This window comes from Phymastichus coffea, unplaced genomic scaffold (genome assembly GCF_024137745.1).
Source record: "Phymastichus coffea isolate CEN01 unplaced genomic scaffold, Cenicafe_Pcof_1.1 PCOF00053, whole genome shotgun sequence".
NCBI classification, from domain to species: Eukaryota; Metazoa; Arthropoda; class Insecta; order Hymenoptera; family Eulophidae; genus Phymastichus; species Phymastichus coffea.
In genome coordinates this window covers 1,130,952-1,150,333 of record NW_026706864.1, presented here as the reverse complement: position 1 = coordinate 1,150,333, position 19,382 = coordinate 1,130,952, and the positions used below count along the sequence as shown (strand labels likewise).

Below are 19,382 nucleotides of genomic sequence, written 5' to 3'. Positions count from 1 at the left end.
TCGAACTATAACCTTTTCATCATGAAAAAATTTGAAAATCAACCATCACCATTATTGACACAATGACCTAACATGAAAATAATAAAAACAAAATAATGCGCAACAAGTGTGTTGCACGAAAATACATCAACAATAAGTCGTTTTTTAGGGTTAACAATCTTAATAAATTCAGATACACATTTAAATCGATAATTATCTACAGCGATCCGTGCAGAACTTCGGTTCGATGTGCCGTAACGACACTAACGACTTGCTGATGAAAGAAAAGGGGCGCAAGAGAGATAGAGAGAGATAGATATAAATAAGAAAAACCATCGTGAGATCAGCGTAGCCAAGGTATACAAGGGCTTTGTTGTCGTATATAGCGGTTACCGAATGCTTCTATTGCCAACGAAAATCTAGGATTTTCCTTCCGCGTCATCTCAACGTCACGCTCAGACTCGATATAAAGGTAAGTTATTACGTCAATCTTTTGTTGGCTTTGTTTATTCACTGCTCCGATTTCGCGCTGCCCGTTTTTTTCCGTTCGCCCTCTAATTTTTGCGTTGATCATGCCAAGGTATGATTTCGATTTAATTTTTGACATCCTCGTGCTAATATTACAGTTATGTTCTCAATTTTTCACTGCATTTTGGAATTGTTGCGTAAAAAGAAAAATGTTTAATATTTCCGATTATTGTTACATTACGTTAATTTTTATTGTTATTTCAGATTTAGCACAATGGCTAATGCACACAGTCCCACGCGTTTCAATGGTGATCCTGACAACTGGTTTGATCCCAATTACAGTCTCGACATTAACAAAAAAATGAGGGTGCCAAAGAGCATCAGAGTCAATGGAGGTTACAATGAAGATGAGCTTAATGGGACAAATGGTTCTTCTTGGAGTCTTGTCAATCCAAAGGTTGAAATGAATGTTCCAGATCGAATCCTTGTTGTTGGTAAGATCTAATCATGTATTGTGATTGTTTTGAATAGTTCAATTTAATAGGTCATTGTTTACAAATAAGTTCTGCTGTGCTTAGGTCAAGAACAACATGTTGGTGCAAAAGCTCCTCCAAGAGAAATCGCTATAGAAAATGAGGTCATGCATTCTGAACCTCCAATTGTACGATGCATTGTGAGTAAATTTTTAATTTTAAAAGCTAAGACACGCATGTCATGTAAACTATTTAATTGCTTGAAAAATTTTCTATAGACGCCGCCAAGAGTGCTAACTCTGGATACTCACTATTACCCTGCAGCTGATGATCTTAATGTAACAAGCCCCCAAGAGTTAGAAGAAATTGGTGTTAAAATACGTAATAATTTGAACGAATCTCAAGTTATTCCTAGACATGTCAGGTGAATGTCTTCTGAAATATTTTGGTGCTTGAAGTTACACAACAGAGCATTGACTTTAAATATATTCACAGAGAAAACACTCCAGCGTACGGTGTTATGGATGTCTCTTTGCCACCTGGTGAAGAATTTCAACATTTGAAACGACAAATGAACAAGCTCAATCGACGAATTATGGCCCTTGAGTCAGAAGTCTCGCAACAAGGATCAAAACTGAAAGTTATGTACATCACAGCTTCTCTGTATTTTTTGGCGAGGATGATATCTTGGTTTGGCAAGAATTAATTTGAAAGATTTTTCCTTGTGACTTGACGGATGATTTTTCATCATTGATGGTATGTGAATGAATTGTGCCCTACTTTGCCCTTGAAACAAGCTCTCCAAGTACGACTACCATATACAATCAAAAAAGTTACTAAGGAATGTGAATTGAAAAATCGAGTATGACACAAGCTTTCTCTTCTCATCCTTGGATCTTTTTTATCTATACTGAATTTGTTGATTTACAGATGAATTTATACTCGACTGACGTATCATCGAGAGAATAATTTATCTTATAGTAAATTAAGCGAAAGTAATTTTTAAAATGCAAATTTTTTGAAAGTTTTGAATTCTATGAAACAGAGCAGAATTTTATATATATATAAAAATTTAGAAATGAAGCTTTAACGATTTCATTTTCCATCGACGTCTAAAATACCCTATTTTTTTCCACTTATAGTAGGAATCAGATGTAGTTACATATAACTACAATGGTTATTAAGATTAGGTAGCAGCCAAAGTATTGGAATTTTTTTGTAATGCCACTATAAAGAACCTGGTCGACCATAAAAGTGACCGTACTTGATTTCATTTTCGTTCTTTTCTGCTACCATTACTTCAACAACTTGTTACTAGTTGTATTTAAAATAATTGGTGTAAAATTTTTAGTCTACAAATCGATTAGATTTCATTACACCTTGTACAGAAATATGTATAGCATTAACAAAAAGAAAAGAAGTTAAAATACTATATCAATCTTTGATTATTATAAAAGAAATTATTGTACTCGTGTATAGGCAAGACTGTAAGTTCTCGTAGCCTCGTCACAAACATGCGATGTTGTACATTTACACATAATGACGCTAGTGATTTATTGTAATGATAAAAAATAAATTTAAGATTAAGATGTTTTTTCTCACATGTTGGTTTTTCTGGTTATTGTAACATTAAAATAATTTCCTTGTTCATTTTACAAAGATTAATTTGAATTTTGGCGCAATATCAAGCATCACGTGATATTTGACATTCACGGGCCGGATAGCAGACAGTTAAATATAATGGCGCTGAACAGAGGTAATTTGTAATTTATTTGCCTTCTTTTCATTTAACGTAATTTATTTGCATCTAACAATTCAATTTTCTTTTGATAAAATTTTTAGAAGAACTAGTCAACACTAGAAAATATCATAGCTGAGAGTAATTTTACGCTGAAATGAAGAATGAAGAGGTTACATTACATCGCCTATCTAACATGCCCAGCAATGACAGTATTATTCAGCCTACTGATAGGTTTTGCCACAATGTACATACAAAATACAATATCACCTTTGTTTGTGTTCCTGTCAGTTCAATTTTATCTCAACTGGTACCTTGTCTACAGTATCAACAAGAAGGTTATCATACCATTCACACAGAATTGTCAAGAGGGCTGTGACACAAGATTCTGGTACTGTGGAAAGTGCAAGCATTACGCTAGAAGGCCTGCACAGCATTGTGTACTGTGTAGCAAATGCTTCTACTATCGAGATCATCACTGCTTTTTTCTGGGAGCTTGTATATTGCGACAGAATATGGGAAACTTTGTTTTAATCTGTATCTATGCTTCTTTAGCCTGTGTGTATTCTGTATTTACAACAGGGCCTTATTTATATGATTATTTTTTGCATTCTGATACTAGCAAGTTGAATATCTATTACTTTGCTCTGAATTTTTTCTTCCCAATCACATTAGCCAAATTCTTCTTGGTTGGAGATGAAAGTATACATGTATTTTTAGTCACATTGTTCAATGTATCAGTTTCGATAGCTTGTTTTACTCTAGTCTATGGATTGTGGAAGTTGATTGCTTGTATGTCTGGAAGACAGAGGTATTATCCTGATTATGTTGCAAAGCAACAGGATATATATGAAATTTTTGGAAGTTATGGTCTTCTGAACTTTGTCTTCCCGTTTAATGGATTTTTACACTCCAGAAATATAGATGAAAAGTATGAACTGAAAAGTGTTTAGCAAAAAAAATTGAAAAATGTTTATTATTTATAATGTTGAATTGAAAAAAAGAATTAATTTATGCATTTGTCATGATTTTCTTTATTGTATTGTAATGAACTGATATCAAACTATTATTAAATAGAAGTATATTTCCTTGGAAAATTCATTACAAATCATGAAATGCATTTAACCACTGATTGCACTATGAAACATTAAAAATCAGATTTTCCTACTATTTATTAATGTCATCTATCTCATCACAAAATCGTTGTTTGCTCTGATAAAACTGATATTTTATAAATAATCAATCGTTTTTTCTATAGCACATACGTATTTACATATAGCAATCACACAAATAACATACTGAAAAAAATATCTCACACAAGTATGAAAAATATGCTATTATATGAGAGAATGGAGCTGTTGTCAGTATTATAATTCTGTATGCTCATAATGCTGTTTCTTGAAATCATTAGGATGAATAAAAAGACCTTCCATTGCTTGCCATTGTGAATAACTGTTGGATGAATATTCACCAACAACCTCATGTTGACCAACGATTGGAGAACCATATTTTCGACCTGTTACAGTTAAGTACCTGCAAATAGACAATATTTCAATGTATGAAATTACAGGGAAGAAATTTTTTTTAATAAAATAATAAGTTATTAGTTACGCTTCTGTGTCTATATGTTTCAACATAATTGGCTCTTCCCTTTCCCAATAGTCACCAGGACATACTACCATCCAATGATCTCCTGTGTCACCATCTGAATTAATTCCATAGGCTGACACTTCTTGTTTTCCACTCAACGGAGAACTTACGAGATGAGAATGAAGATTCTTCTTTGTAGCTGTATGCTCCAAACGGATTATATCTCCACATTGCACAGGTTTTCTACAAAAATGCCAAACATCAACTTTATTATCACGAACTCAAACTATTAAAGTTTATCATTTTAACATTAGTCAACTATTACCCTCTAGTATAGGACTTTCCAGTAGGTGCTTTAACAAGCCAATATGAGTTTCCATCTTCTTTAGTCTCTATTGCTGTAACCGATTGTTGTCCACTTCCAGTTCCATACTTAATATCATGTGAATGCAGTCTTACATTGTAGTCTATGTTCATTAATTTAATCACTGAGTTATATGTTACAAAATTTGTTCCTTTAGCTGGAATAAAAATAATAAAACTCAATAATGTATAACAATTGGTATTATCGCATAATTATCATTAATTTTCTTCTGAAATAAAGTACTGAGAACTTTTGTTTTTGGACATATTAAATATCTAAAAAATTAGTTGTAATTTTGAAAATAAACCTTATTAATTGAAATGTCAACAGTTATAAATACAAAAATAAATAAGATAAATAAAATATTTTCCAAATTGTACTAAACACAAGAAAAAATGTCTGAAAACACCGAAAATTAAGTATTAACACTTAGGTTATACCGTGCAAGTTTGCCACCGAAGCCCTTGCAAAAATTGTTGACCACGTCAATAAAAATGTTAATTTGTTATACTCACCGGTAACACATCCTATTTGCACAACCAAGGCAAGTATTCCAAGCTCGAGTATTGTTCTCATTTTTTCGTTAAAAATTGCTCGTATCAACAAACACAGATTTATACAGTGTGTTGAAAGCAGACGAAAAAAACTATGGTTAGAGTTACATACCAAATCAGTCGCGCGCACGTGTCAACTACGCGGTTCGAATGAGTGACACGTGTCTCTCTACTGATAATTGGTATATGTGTAGGTGGGGGGGGGGGAGATGGTGATTATTTGTTTTCGATACTCCGTGCGCAAAGTGTGTTTTTCCCACACGCTCAGCAGAAAACGTGCGTTGAAAATCGCACTTTCCACAAGTCGTATAAAAAAATATGGTACAGCACATGTTCGGGAAAGAGTTTCTCGTCTCGTGTGGCGTTTACGCTCGAGCGAAGCGAGTCTATTTTCCCGCACTTGTATCGTATATCGTAATGTACTAATTTATGAATGATAGAATAAGATGTCCTATAAAAATCTAATTTATTCAACAAAATATAAATGATTAATCCCTATAATTTAGTAGTATACAGTGTAAACAGAAGTAACATTAAGAAATTAATTTCAATTGTACACTTCAAGCATAACTGTATCTTCTATGACAAGATCATCAAGCATCTCTTCAAGTGTGATCTGTGGCATCATAGGATCAATGCAGTCGGAGTCAACTGGAATTTGTTTCTTACTGTCTCTGTATATGTTGATGTTCGATCTCAACTCTGGATCTTCCTCGAGATCCTCCAAGAATTCATTGTACTCGTTGTTCTCAGAACCAATATCTATTTCTTCAGCCAAATGCTTAAGTTTCCACATTCTAGCTCTACGGCGAGCTGATTTTTCATTACCATAATATTTTTTTATTAAGATGACATCTGGTACACTGTCTTGATCTAATATTTCAAAATTATCATCATTGATATTATTTTCACTGAGAGTGTAGCCCAGTACAGAGTCACCTGGTTTCAAAATTCCTCCCAAGTGAGTTCTGGCATGTATTGTATTCTGATCTAGTCCTAAATCTTCTGATTTAACTACCCATATATCTGCAATTACATGTTTCTTTGAAATATGGCCTTGCCCAGGGAATCTTTTTATTTCTTTATCCTTTATTGGCTCAATGTCAATGACAACAAATTCCTTCAATTGCTTTGGATTACAGATACTGTTGAATGGTTGACGCCAGTAAACATTTGCACTGACTTCAGTTACTTGGCCTGATGATACATCGATCAGATGTATGCCACTTGTAACTTTGTATACTAGACAAATAGGATTTATACCTCCTAATTGGTGCACTAGTTTTTTTGGCAAACAGACAATACTGTCCTTTGATATAGGAACAATTTCAATACTAAAAGTGAATTTGTAGTTATAAGTATTGCTGTGAATATCATGAGAAATAAGCTTTTTTGAATGCTGGTAACGACAAGGTAATACTGAAATTATAAAATCAGTAATTTTTCTTGCTCCAGCTTCATTAGCATAAAAGAAGTCCAATCCATCGTGTATGGGTTTGATGGCAACTGTATTCTCATGAGCTTTGTGTTTCAAAATAAGCTGTTCTAAGTAGTAAAATGTTTTTTTATTTATAGCTTTCTGTCTTACTTGTACAGAAGCATTCCAGTAATCCTTAGCTTCTGTACGATGACAATCATTACACATTTGATGACTGACAGTGTATTCAACGATGAAGATCTGTTCCAAAGTTGCTCCAGTCATTACCTCACCATGTACAGTTATTTTAACTTTTATCCGTTTAGAATGTGGCTCTGTCCAGATAAATCCAGCATCAACTAATTTTACTCTGCTGAGCCCTTTCAGTTTCTTCAAGCACAAAGCCAAAAGCTCTCTAGATTCTAGAGCAGCTTTCACCCACTCACCAGGCGGCAACAAATATCTTTCACAATTTCTGCAAAAGTACAAAATTGCTTGCTTAGGAATACCTTCTGTAATGTCCACCTGTGTACGTAAACATCCTATGCACATGTTTGTAGGATTAGGCTCGATTGGAGTGGCACATTCACAGCATAAAATCTGTGATTTCACCTCTGGCATCAGATCTGTAGACAATTCTGTAAACTCCATTTAACTTTTTTTACGGATTACAAAATTATTTATTTTAATAAATACTAATTTTCGTGTAGAAAAATATACAACGTAATAATGACTTCCAATAAATCACTTTGTATCGTTAACAAACAGTGATAACGTACTCATAACAGAAACATGTGCCAAATTAATATTACGTCCATAGTTGAGGTTAAAGTTTTCTTTTCTAGGCCTCATATATATTAAACCATTCCATTATTCCATTCCTTAAAACAAATTCTAGCAACAGGCGATCCATATTCCACAATCTACATTTTTCAATGCTAACAGCGCGCGAAAATATAAATAAAAATTAATGAAAAATTTCGAAATGGCAACGTGGTTGAAGATTTATGATGTTCGATAAAACGTCACGTAATAATGATGAAATCTGAATGATTCCAAATAAAAATGCAACCCTAAAGATGTTTAATTAAATTCTTTTGTTTAAATATCATTAAGTATTAAACGAGAAAAGAAGAGAATTTTACTTTCCCCATCAATATTACTCGCGAAGTGCGCAGTAACAAAACTGAAAAGAAAAACGAAAAAAATGAGCACAGGAGATCACGTAAAGCGTCATACGGCGACCGCAATATAGCTCTGGCAGCCGCTGAGCTCTGGTGTCTGGTGAGTGGTGTCGCCTGCGGCAGTTTGGTTTGGTGTGCACTTGCGCAACGAAATAACGAATAGTGAGCCACACAGATTCGTTGTGACTTTGTCCTGCAGACTGCACAGTCTCACAGTAACATATACGACACAGTGAATTCAATCACCCGCACATACATTATACAGTCGACAGGAAATCAATTTTGTTCATTGCAGCATCAACAATCATCGTGAGTTTTGATTGTAATTAGACATAAATCTTCGCGGAAACTTTTTCTCATATAACTTGTTTTTCCTCCCTAGAACATCTGCTCCTATGTGTGCTGCTTTCAAGCACATCGAGGCTTAATACCAATACACGCACTTAAAACGTATATTAAATGCTGGCAAATAACGATAGGCAACGACGAATTAACCTATAAATAAAAAGCACCCATACACATACAAAGCGACAGAGCGAGAGAGGAGAAAACGATATATCTAGGTGAGTAGCTGATAAAGTGTAAACAATATGAAGTCTCAGATGGACGTTTGTGTGAGTGGGTGATTAGTGCGCGCGATTATCTCTATTTGGATATGCGCGCATGCGACGAATTTTCAAGATTCATTAGTGTGTTTACGACAGTCAGGCTTAAACCTGATTGCATTTTTTTCTCACAATTATATTCTCTCTCTTCCAATCAGACCAGAGAAATATTAACAGCTTTCGTGTTACTTTTGGAATGCATACAATTCACTCGATGCGAAATTAAGCTGCGATTAAAGAGTTATTAGCATCGTTTAACAGTAACGACGAGAGGAGAGAAAAATTAATTTGGAATGACTAGTTTCGAAAGTCTTCTACGGTGTAAAATTATAATAGCGGACCGGTTTTTCTAGACGCATGAGATTTTTAGTGACGAAAAATGTTGCCGTAGGCACATACATTTATACACTCAGGTCTGATTGCGACAACACACTTTATGACCCGCATCCTTGCATTCATGGGAGCTCTCTAAAATTCTTATTTTTCAGCTGATGGGTTCTAGATGAGTTTACGCGTAATTTTAGGCGTGAAGTGCTATGGTAACTTTTGTTTTGTTGATCGACATTCTAAAAAGCTTGTTGGCTGCTGTTAAAGCGTATTACATTCTGTACATTGTGTAGTTCAGTTGGATACAATTTTAATAAATGAACTTTAGTAATAGTCTGTAAAATGACGCAAACGCTCAACTGAACTGTCTTGGTATTTTTTAATTTTGTATTGACTTAAACTAAACAAGCAAATATTTTTTCACAACTTTCCATTCACAGATGTCTCTTTACGTTCTCGCTTGCACGTTTTTAAAATATCAATGAGCTGCAGTAAATCATTATCTACATTGTTAGTTTGTGTGTATAGTATCAAGTAGCAGCACCTATAAATAGGAAGACGAAAGAGACGCCCGTCAAGTGCCTGATAACATGTGTACTTTCGCGATCAAGCGAATTATACAGTAAATAAAAAAAAAAGCAGCGAGAGGGGTTCATGCGGGTATACGTATGATAAGGCAACGGCGAGTTTTCTTGCGGTGGCGACGAGTTGTGTATGCATGAAAGTATGTCGGATCGTCGTCGTCGAATGAGAGAGGCTATTAATTCACTTATTCAATGAGCTACAGGCTTTCGGTGGTTTCAATGGGTTTGGAGAATGCTACTGCAAAAGAAAGAACTAGTTGACGCAGCTAGTGAATGAACTAAATTGTCCCGGTGTAAATTATTATACGGAAGAGAAGACTTTTTGTCGTATCTATCACTGTTTCGCTTTCTATGATTCAATTGTGGAGGTGGGTAGTAGCCTGTGATCGCTCCATATATAGCGAATGAAAAGAATTTTGACGATGGATTTGAACATTTTTAAACTTCTTTTTGTACTTTATTAAATTATATTTGATGTGTGAGTGATATGACAATGAGTAAAAAATCCTAGGTCATGTACGTAATTATTAAAGCTTGTGATGAATTTCAGGTAAATCCAAGATTATAATATTTTTTTCATGTTGTTTTTAGTAATAAATTATAGTACATTTGAATAAGTTCATTGAATATAGATTTTTCGAAACTTTTTAGAACTGAACTTATATTGAAAAAATATTCTGAGTTAATATTGATCAAACACGAATTACATTAACAGGTTGACAGAATGACGCCGCAACAATATATGCATGTAGAATAGAAATTGATTATTCATGAAACAGTTTTTTAAAGAATTTAAAAAAAAATAATAATAAATTCTTTTTTATTTTTGTGAAATAATTATCTTTTGAATGTACGAGCTTTATCATAGTTATCTACATTATTTATTATGCCTTTCATGTATGATCTCTGTTTATCACGACATGTAAACATTTTTATGATACATATTTTTTGCACACCGCAATTTTATTCAACTTTTTTTTATGTTTTATAAAATGAGCACACATTAGTATACGCGCGTCCTACTTGTTTGTGCAAAAAAATTTGATATACCTGACAAATAAGTCCTCATAATTACCATTCGCAAATAATTTAATTTTTTTTATTACAATTACGTGTATTTATTACAATTACAATTGCTGAACAATTACGTGCCCCGAAGACCGACGAACTCATCCTCATAAACAACTCTACAAGCGCGCGCCTGTGTGTGTGTGTTTTACACCCGACATTTTTGCGATTGCAGCAGCGTAAATTTGGTCGTTGACGCTCCCTTGTACACTGATTATATAAGTCTCTCGCGTCAGGACATACACGTGCGGGCGCGTCGTTAAATTGTCAATGAGAATCTCGTGATTGATGAACTCGCATAAAAAAACACGACTTTTTGTAATGCACGTTGTTTCAATTTAAATCAATTTGGTAAGAAAAATAAGAATAAAAATTTTTTTATAACGATGATTGATATATCTGCTACGTTATTTATCGAGCGTGATGGTGTTATACTTGTAAATCATCGTTATTCATTTGAACTTGGCGGGTAATTTGGAGAGGAAAAAAAAAGACGCGGTTACGACGAAAAATCGATGTGCCATTCAAATCACTTAACACCACCTGTTTGGCACTCCCTAAAGTTCGACTATTGAGGTATCGTTAGAAGGTTACTGAGTCTGAGTTTCTCATTTACACGCGTTAATTGTTCCACGTATTTTTTCTTCTATCTTTTCAAAGCGGCACTGAAAACTTCGTTGATAAAATCACGAATTAATCTATTTTTATCGTATCACGATCGTATAATGAATGGATTTATAGGAAATAAATTGACCAAAGTAATTCAAATCATCATGTTGGAGTACATATGATTCTTGCATTGGAATAATATTATATAATGTTAGTTTAATGTTTCTGGACATTTCATTCCCGTCACTTTTTTTAGTTACAATGTGACATATTGGGTCAAATTTAACGTCAGAATCGTATTTAATGAGTAAATCGCATAAAAAAATGTTTGACAAACATACGTTTAAGTTTCTGTTTGTCAGTTGATTATGTTTAAATATAAACATCACCATAATCATACAAAATCCATTTTTTTTTCAAATTTTGTGACTAACTTTTACGATTAAAAAAAAAGCAAGAGAGGTTAATTAAATCTGACTGCAGGTTTGTAATTGACAAGTCAAAATACTATTAAAAATGTACCCTGAATGTAAGCTTATCCTGTAAACTTAGTAAACTGACGATTGGTAGAGTAATTCTAGTGTGGATTCGAATTCAGCAAGCTGAAATGCATAGCAGTACTCGTGTCGAGTACCTGAATCCGAGATTTTTTTTTAATATGCTGCTGCAATGGTTTCAATTTTTAATTTAGAATTTATAATTTAGAATAGTTTACATCTTAAAAAGTACCTTATATTCTGGGAAGTAATGTTTATCGATGCCGAAAAAAATCGACACAAGATTCACTTTTGCGACGATCCAACAATAATCATCGATTCGTCGTTAGAAAAGTTAAAAACTTTAAATGAATCGAATATAACTTTTGAATGCTAATTTGAATGCTACAATATATCGAATATATATTTTCGGTAGAACCGATCCGAACTAGTTTGAAACAGCTCGATTTTCCCTCAATGTCAATGTTTCAATATAAACATGCATGCGTGCTGTATGATACTCATCTTTTATGTGATTCAATCGCTTGTAGGTCTATTCACCTTCTCCTTTCTCTCTTTTAGATCCCTTATGAATAATCTGGGTAGTCGTGTTTGTTAACTTTATATTGTTATTTTTTTTATATACATTAATTACTACTGATATTTATTGCAACTCATGTGCCAATTTATGTATACTTTCACTCAATGCTCATTCGATTAATTAGACCTCCACTATATCAAATGGTATGTAAATTTGGTCCCCTATTATTGGAGGATAAATCAAACTTAAAAAAATTGTAAATGTAACGCTTGCATATTAATCACATAACTTAACTAATATTTCCAAACACCTTAGTTATATATAAAAAAATAGATGCGCAGCGTCTGAAAATAGATTGAAATCTCCTCTAAGCGGATACCGTGTTATCCTGCCAAGTGTCCAACATTGACTTTGACGTGTATAGAAAGAGATGTATGTGTATAGCCATACTCGCGGAGCAGCGTGACAGAAGTTCGCACAATTGCGCTTGGTAACTCTATCAAACGATTCGGCCGTGGCCCAAGTTGACAGCAATTCAAAGTTTCTCCCTCCCTTCTATACGTATCCCTTCCCCTTTTATCTTCCTGGCTTTTTTTGTGCGTTCGAATCACGGTAATGAAGATAGCTGTCGTAAACACGTAAGACGCAAACTGATCACCTATATACACATTTCTCCGTTTGCGTACAAATTTGAATGTCCGAAGAGCACTAATGCGATTCGCGCAAAAGATTGATAGTTTTTAAAGCACAACGATGACACAAGCTGTAGGCAAGTTTAGTCTCACATACTTCGTTTTTCCGTAACGCAGCGTAACAACGACGATGGATACCGAAGAGCAACCAAATAAAAAGAGGAGGGACGACGAAGAAGACATGACTAACAGGAAAGTCCGCGTGAAACCCAAGCCCGTACTATTTGAAGAATTAACGCAGCTACCGGTCCTTGAAAAGTCGTATGTCGGAGTATTGAAAGACAAAAAAAACATCTCCAAATCAATAACCGGTTTGACCAACTGTCTACCTTGTCCGCAATATCTCAAACGTTGCTCCGGATTGAGAATCTTCTTGTCGAAAGTCATCGGTACACCCGAGGATCTCAAACAATTTATGATCCAGAATGGTTTTGATATGTCTATTCTGGAGGATAAATTTGAAATAGTTGACGTTCCTGCTGCTCCACCTAGGACTCGAGCTCAGATGGCTTATGGATCCAAGTTTTGGCCAATGAACTTTCATCCCGATTTAAATCTTGAAGCTTTCATTTCTGGATCCTTGTTCGATGATGATCAACTTGCATCTCTTGAAACGTGTATTAGACTTGCTATTTCAGCTGCCCAGAATACTGCTGTGGGTTCAAGAGAATGTAATGGAAGTGCAGTAATAGTTGATCCAGAAGAAGGAAAAGTACTTGCTATTGCTGCTTCTAGCGTAGATAAACATCCAATGTGGCATGCATCGTTGATCGCTGTTGACTTAATTGCCAAGATTCAAGGCGGCGGTGCTTGGAGATTGCTAAATGATTTTGAAAGATTCAAATTAGATAAGGTTAAAAGAAAGTTTCCCGATGATTTACCTCTCAGATATCCAGATTCGTTGTTTACGATAGAGGTTTCACAAGAATCCAAATTAACTTTTGAGAAAAAAGAGGGAAGAAAACTAAAAAATGATCTCGATGTCAAGTGTGGACCTTATCTCTGCACAGGTTACTGGGCAATTCTTCTGCAAGAACCATGTCCTCTGTGTGCTATGGCTCTTTTGCACTCGAGAGTATCAAGAATATTTTATGGAGCTGCTAATTTAAGAACCGGTATTCTTGGTAGTAAGGCGATTCTGCATTCTGTACCAGGACTTAATCATCGATATCAAGTTTGGAGTGGGATCTTAGAAGATGAATGTAATAGAATACTTGAAACGTGCCAAGTAATTGACAGCTGACGGACGAATCGATTTTATTATTACCTTTGATTCATGACATTTTTTTATATGTTGAATAAAATTTATTATTTAAGAGTTTTGAGATGTCATTTTCATTATAAAGGTTTGTTGAACGAGGTTCTATATTTACTTTGATGTTTCTATTGAGTATGCAAAAAAATGAGATAGCAACCGCACAATCCCCTTATAAAATCTTTTTATCCCCTTATATAAAAAAGTAATAGATGCCATGTTGAAGCATTTTATTCGTGATCTGATTGGCTGTCATCACTGCTATGTGACGGGAAATAAGTATGCATACATTATTTGAAGTTAAATGTTTAGTAATGAAAATTCAATTTATCATAATAAATACGAGTCATTTTAGAGATAATGAAAGTAAAAAAATATACTATTGTTTCAACACTCATTTTATACAACAAGCAGCGAGTAAATCTTTTCGTAAAAGCAGGAGGTTATGTTTTCAAATTATTCTTATTATTTTCTATTACAAATCAATAATTTGATTCGTATAGTTAAAAAGAACTATAAGATTATTTATAGCCGTTTATAATATGATAAATTATAAATTTTGAAAACGCGGAACTGTTTTACTAATACACATTTGTTCACTGCGCTATGTGTGTTTTGTAAAAAAAATTGAAAAATCCATCTTTAAAAAAGTTATTTATGTCATATATGTTAATCAATATGATAAAATTTAAGAAATAATATGAAAGCGCGTGGAGCTCGTCTAATATTCCTTATAGTTTAGTAAAATATTTAATGTACTTTTCTATGTATTAAACGTTAAGGTCTAAAACGTTATTATTTATTATCAATATAATAAATTGAGTTATCTTTAAACAAAGCATAGTAAATTTTGAAATTAAGAAAAAAAATTCTATCCACGTAATAGAATTTTTTTTCTTTAATCTTATATGTTGAATTTAACAAGAAAATTCAGATACTATTGTATGTTTTTCACATTTTCATTTTGACTATTAAAAGACAAACCCTAATAATGTATACTAATATACGGTCCATCCATTATTGACATGAAAGATAACAACTAAATTCGTATTTTACTGATCACACGTGTTCATTCTATTACCAACGAAGATAGATGCGGTTTTCGTTGATATTACTCAACTAGAAACATGGATAAATGGACATGAGTATGTATTTTTTGTTAAATGATCTGAATAATAATCGAGAACTAGTCGTTGCTTTAAAATGTTAGTTAAAGAAATAAGTTGTTTGATAAGCATAGTCAGAAAAAATATTGCGCCTTTATTTAAAAGGGACACGTTTGATTCATTGGTTTCTTATTGAGGTTATTAAGTGATCGGTATTGAATGAATTCCAATTCCAAAGTAGGATCACGTAAAGCTACTGAGTCAGTAGCACTAACCTATCAAATTGAAGTTAACCAGTATCTCCATTTGTTTGACCATACTTTTGTTGAAAATATGTAGGATGATTGTGTTTTTATTATCATCATAGCTCGCGATGATTGTAAAGTATTTATTCAATACATTCTCGATCAAAAGTCATAAATTTGTTTTTGAAAAATATTATTAACTTAAGGAGGCTCCAGCGAGGAGGGGTATTGAAAAATTTCGATGTTAGTTATAGTGATTTCGATAAGTGAAAATGCACTGAATCCAACGGTATCCTTCTTTACCCCTCAAGCCGTGGAAAATTTTGAGATATTCTCCAAAAAAGTCTGAAATTATCTACTTTATAGGTTATGTGCGTCGTACCAAACTCAAGTTCTGGAACTTCTGTTGTAAAAAGTTACCAACTGTAGTTGAAAATCGTACTATTTTGTAATAATATTGCTTTAGAAACTGCTTATAAGATTTTTTAGCCGTTAGCTTGAAAGTTTATTTTTTGTTGTGTTTTTGATCCCGGCGGTAGTCGCTGGAGCCTCTTTAGTACGATTTTCAACTACAGTTGGTAACTTTTTACAACAGAAGTTCCAGAACTTGAGTTTGGTACGACGCACATAACCTATAAAGTAGACAATTTCAGACTTTTTTGGAGAATATCTCAAAATTTTCCACGGCTATCCATATTTTGCAGTACATCATTCGAAAGACCAAGTTTTTATCTATAAGAAGATCAGTTTTTCATTGCGTAACTACACCATTACTTTTAGTTATTGATGAATTTCTAACATTTTTTCACCTTGTTCCATAAGATACTATACAAAAAGCGCAAACTTTGAGATGAAATATCTCGAAATTTTCCACGGCTTGAGGGGTAAAGAAGGATACCGTTGGATTCAGTGCATTTTCACTTATCGAAATCACTATAACTAACATCGAAACTTTTCAATACCCCTCCTCGCTGGAACCTCCTTAATTGTGCAATGATCGCAATTCATGAGTGACTGATTCATTTCCGCTATATAAAAAGTTTGCTCTTTGATCACGCGTTGTACTTATACTGTATGAAAAATGTATGTAAAGTAGATAAACATTAGATAGTAGTTAGATAGAAGTAAATAAAGAATTTGCCATAACACTTGAGATATTACTGGATAACAATGAAATTGATATACGGTACACATTGAAGTGTAAGGAGCTTGTGTCAGATAGATATCTTTTATTACCGTTATATATAGACCTATTTGAAAAAGTATCGAAATTTTGAAATTAAGTTTTTCGAGATCACGTTAAGTCTTTGTAATTATTATCGAGGCTTTCTATCTGAAAATGTTAATGATATTTCGATTTGAATGTGAGTCCTCGTAAACTACCAGCATCGGCCTCGAAAATCTTTGAGGAAATTCCTATCGAACACAACGAGCACAACGAAATGTTATCATTAGAAAAAATGCACATTACCTACAATAAAAAATATATCCAACGAGGAAGCTAACAGTATTTTGTTTGGATTTACAATACAACAAAAATTAAGAAACAAACAGAAAAATTAAAAAGCATCCCAGCGATCTTCGTTGGTCGACCTTTCCCATTGACATCGATCACGCCTGATATTCCGTCCGACACTATTCGCGCTCTAATATACGGCGCTACGTCTTTCCTCTCGAAGTGACGACTCAGCCAATTGTCGCTCGCGGCTTTAGTTTCCCTCTTGACGCACTATTATATGCTCGATTAAAAGCACACATAAAAAAACGAGATTTTTCTATTGCCTCTTTGTTGTTGCTTATTAACTTTTATTAGTGGTTGACAATTTTTATGTTTCCGAGAAGGCATCACGATCTTTGGTTTTTTTTCTAATGGAAGTTTCGATTGCTTACAATATATTTTATTCAACGATAAATGCATTTCTACGAACAATGTTAAAGGATTAATTTTTTTTAAAACGTTAATTTTTGAAAGATATATAATGCAAATATTACCTGCAAATATTGATATTACGTCAATATCGCAATTTTAGTTATCAACGTTATCTTTCTTGCTAGTCAGTAGAAATTTTATAAAACAGTTGATTTTCAGAACAGTCCAAACTAGCTGCGTGTAGAATTGATCAAACTTAGAAATTAGAAAAAATATTATCCAACCGATCCATTATCTATTTGAAAGCTCACTATCACTTGTGGTACTGTTGAAAGCAGCCGAGCTGTCACTGAAGCGGATGCAATAAAATTTTCACGAAACTATATCTTACCAAATATTATCGGTATCTAATCGAAGGCTCAGTGCACGGCGACGCACGCATTCAATTATCTTGTTTTCTTTACGACGATCACTCCAACATCAAGAGCGGCGTAAAATTAACGAAAAGCATGATTTACGCAATTAAGATAATACAGATAAGATAAAAAAATTTTTTTTTTTATGCATCGCTATATCCTTTGTTGTGTACAGTCATGTGTAAAGTATCAGTCTTTCGCGGCTAAAGTCAATTGAAACTTGAAAATGTAACGATATCTTTGCAATAAAGGTAGCCGAACAAGAGCTCAGTCCGTTGATCGATCTCTCTAGTAATGCGTAAAAAAGAAAGGAAAAAAGAACATGTGAGGTAAAATAGTGAGATAAAATAGATATGGAAAAGTTGGTAAGCAAAAACCCACATCGAGAGCGAAATAGAGAGAGAGAGAGGGAGAGAGAGCGAGAGAGAGAGAGAGAGAGAGAGAGAGAGAGAGAGAGAGAGAAGACGAAAGAACGAATGAATCGATTAAAAATCACAGCCGAATGCCAACCAAATATTCTTTCTCTGTTACAGATCCGCGCAATCAATGGCGTGAAAAAACAAGGAGCAGGTTACAGAGATCTTCGCACGGACGTGTCCATAGCGAGAGAAAGAGAGATAGATAGGTAGATAGATAGATAAGCTGCGTTGTGGTGTACGAGCGCGCCGTTAGCAATCTTGTGTAACTTGTGGCGCGTCGTCATCGAGCCAATTGAGAGTGTTGTCTCGCGATTGGTCAGGCCGTCTCTTAATCGTTAGCCTGCCGCTGCCGCTGACGCGCCGCGGGAAGGCCTGTCATAGCTTAGTTTTGTCAGTCGCTCAGGGAGCTGCCGTAGCAAACATATACATATACATCGTTCCGCGCCTCCTCGTCGTCGTCGTCGTCGTCGTCGTCGTCGTCGTTCTAGCAGTTTTGCTCTTGAACTTGACGCCGGAGCTGCGAGTGGATGCGCTCGCGCACTTGGACACTCAGCGCGCGTGCGAGAGAGAGAGAGAAAATTCCGAATGGCCCAGATCTATTGGTTGCTCCTCTTTGAGAGACGTTAACGGACGGACGGCCTTTCGTCCCAATTTTTTGCGCGAGCTTTCATCGGTAAACACCTGTAGCGCATTTCCGCTGTGTTTGCAGCTCATTTCCATTTCGGTGGTTTGAGGCAATTGTTGTGGTGATTGTGTTACTTTTAGATTTCACTTTGAAGAAAAGCCGGCAGCTGCGTTGCTTAGTGCGTAGGCGCACTGCTTCCTCGGCGACAGTTTGATCGTGCTTCGAGCGATCATCGTTAGCGCCATCGTCCTCTCGTTGTTCTTCACGGTGTGCATTCTCGTAACTCCTGCTAGCCATGGAGCGGAGGATTTTGAAAATGTGGTGACAGCGTGACGGGCTGATGCCTAGATCGATCGAGACACTAATGAGTGTGTGAGCCGTGTAGTCGGGAAAAGCCAGCTTTTGCATCTTCTTCAGCGCCATCTTCTCGAGGAGGCTAATCGGCCTCCTAAGCCAGCTCAGCGAATCGCGCTTCCTCGACGACTATCCGAATAAGCTGCTTTCGTCGTTTATCTGGGCCGTTCCAAGTGCAAGCTCGAGGTCGAGCATCAGTCAGCTTCCAGCCTGCGTCTGGGAGTGGAATAGCCGGGCAGTCAGAATCTACGAGCTCTGGACGGCAAAGAGACGCCGCTCCCGCTGTTCGCCGGTTGCGGCTCTACAGATCGGCGGCGATCGACGAGCTTCTTCGTCGTCGACGAGAAAGAGTACCCGAGCGCGAGGCTCGCCGAACGGGCGCACGGCAGAAGTGTTTCCTCGAGCTTAGCCACGTTTGTCGAA

At 35.2% G+C, this 19,382-nt stretch overlaps 5 protein-coding genes across 10 annotated transcripts; 3 read left to right on the top strand and 2 right to left on the bottom strand.

The window, feature by feature from the left end:
• Positions 1–244: 244 nt before the first annotated feature.
• Positions 245–2,494, top strand: LOC131665629 (transport and Golgi organization protein 11). Of its 3 annotated transcripts, none has more exons than XM_058937662.1 (5): positions 245–451; positions 712–941; positions 1,026–1,120; positions 1,199–1,344; positions 1,416–2,487. In XM_058937662.1, the coding sequence occupies exons 2-5, from the start codon at positions 722–724 to the stop codon at positions 1,624–1,626; spliced, it is 672 nt and encodes a 223-aa protein (XP_058793645.1). In that variant the 5' UTR covers positions 245–451; positions 712–721; the 3' UTR covers positions 1,627–2,487. The 3 variants fall into 3 exon arrangements, with proteins under 3 accessions (XP_058793645.1, XP_058793644.1, XP_058793643.1); XM_058937661.1 differs by lacking the exon at positions 245–451 and adding an exon at positions 495–559 and having other exon boundaries at positions 1,416–2,492; XM_058937660.1 differs by lacking the exon at positions 245–451 and adding an exon at positions 508–639 and having other exon boundaries at positions 1,416–2,494.
• A 67-nt stretch (positions 2,495–2,561) lies between these two features.
• LOC131665696 (palmitoyltransferase ZDHHC22-like) lies at positions 2,562–3,984 on the top strand. The gene is made up of 4 exons (XM_058937753.1): positions 2,562–2,676; positions 2,763–3,589; positions 3,917–3,936; positions 3,980–3,984. The coding sequence occupies exons 2-4, from the start codon at positions 2,823–2,825 to the stop codon at positions 3,982–3,984; spliced, it is 792 nt and encodes a 263-aa protein (XP_058793736.1). The 5' UTR covers positions 2,562–2,676; positions 2,763–2,822.
• On the bottom strand, positions 3,629–5,324 carry LOC131665631 (stromal cell-derived factor 2-like protein 1). Its single transcript, XM_058937663.1, has 4 exons — positions 5,128–5,324; positions 4,574–4,769; positions 4,270–4,491; positions 3,629–4,191 (listed from the first exon to the last, which is right to left on the bottom strand). The coding sequence occupies exons 1-4, from the start codon at positions 5,186–5,188 to the stop codon at positions 4,026–4,028; spliced, it is 645 nt and encodes a 214-aa protein (XP_058793646.1). The 5' UTR covers positions 5,189–5,324; the 3' UTR covers positions 3,629–4,025.
• Positions 5,325–5,657: 333 nt separating this feature from the next.
• On the bottom strand, positions 5,658–7,766 carry LOC131665628 (60S ribosomal export protein NMD3). Its single transcript, XM_058937659.1, has one exon. The coding sequence runs from the start codon at positions 7,232–7,234 to the stop codon at positions 5,714–5,716; it is 1,521 nt and encodes a 506-aa protein (XP_058793642.1). The 5' UTR covers positions 7,235–7,766; the 3' UTR covers positions 5,658–5,713.
• Positions 7,767–7,889: 123 nt separating this feature from the next.
• Positions 7,890–19,195, top strand: LOC131665664 (probable inactive tRNA-specific adenosine deaminase-like protein 3). 4 transcript variants are annotated; one of them, XR_009302040.1, is made up of 4 exons: positions 7,890–8,076; positions 8,150–8,330; positions 18,095–18,653; positions 18,746–19,195. XR_009302040.1 is itself a non-coding variant. In XM_058937713.1 (3 exons), the coding sequence occupies exon 3, from the start codon at positions 12,800–12,802 to the stop codon at positions 13,910–13,912; it is 1,113 nt and encodes a 370-aa protein (XP_058793696.1). In that variant the 5' UTR covers positions 7,890–8,076; positions 8,150–8,330; positions 12,787–12,799; the 3' UTR covers positions 13,913–14,209. The 4 variants fall into 4 exon arrangements, 1 of the variants encoding a protein (XP_058793696.1); XR_009302038.1 differs by having other exon boundaries at positions 18,095–19,195; XM_058937713.1 differs by lacking the exons at positions 18,095–18,653; positions 18,746–19,195 and adding an exon at positions 12,787–14,209.
• The last annotated feature ends 187 nt before the right edge of the window (positions 19,196–19,382 follow it).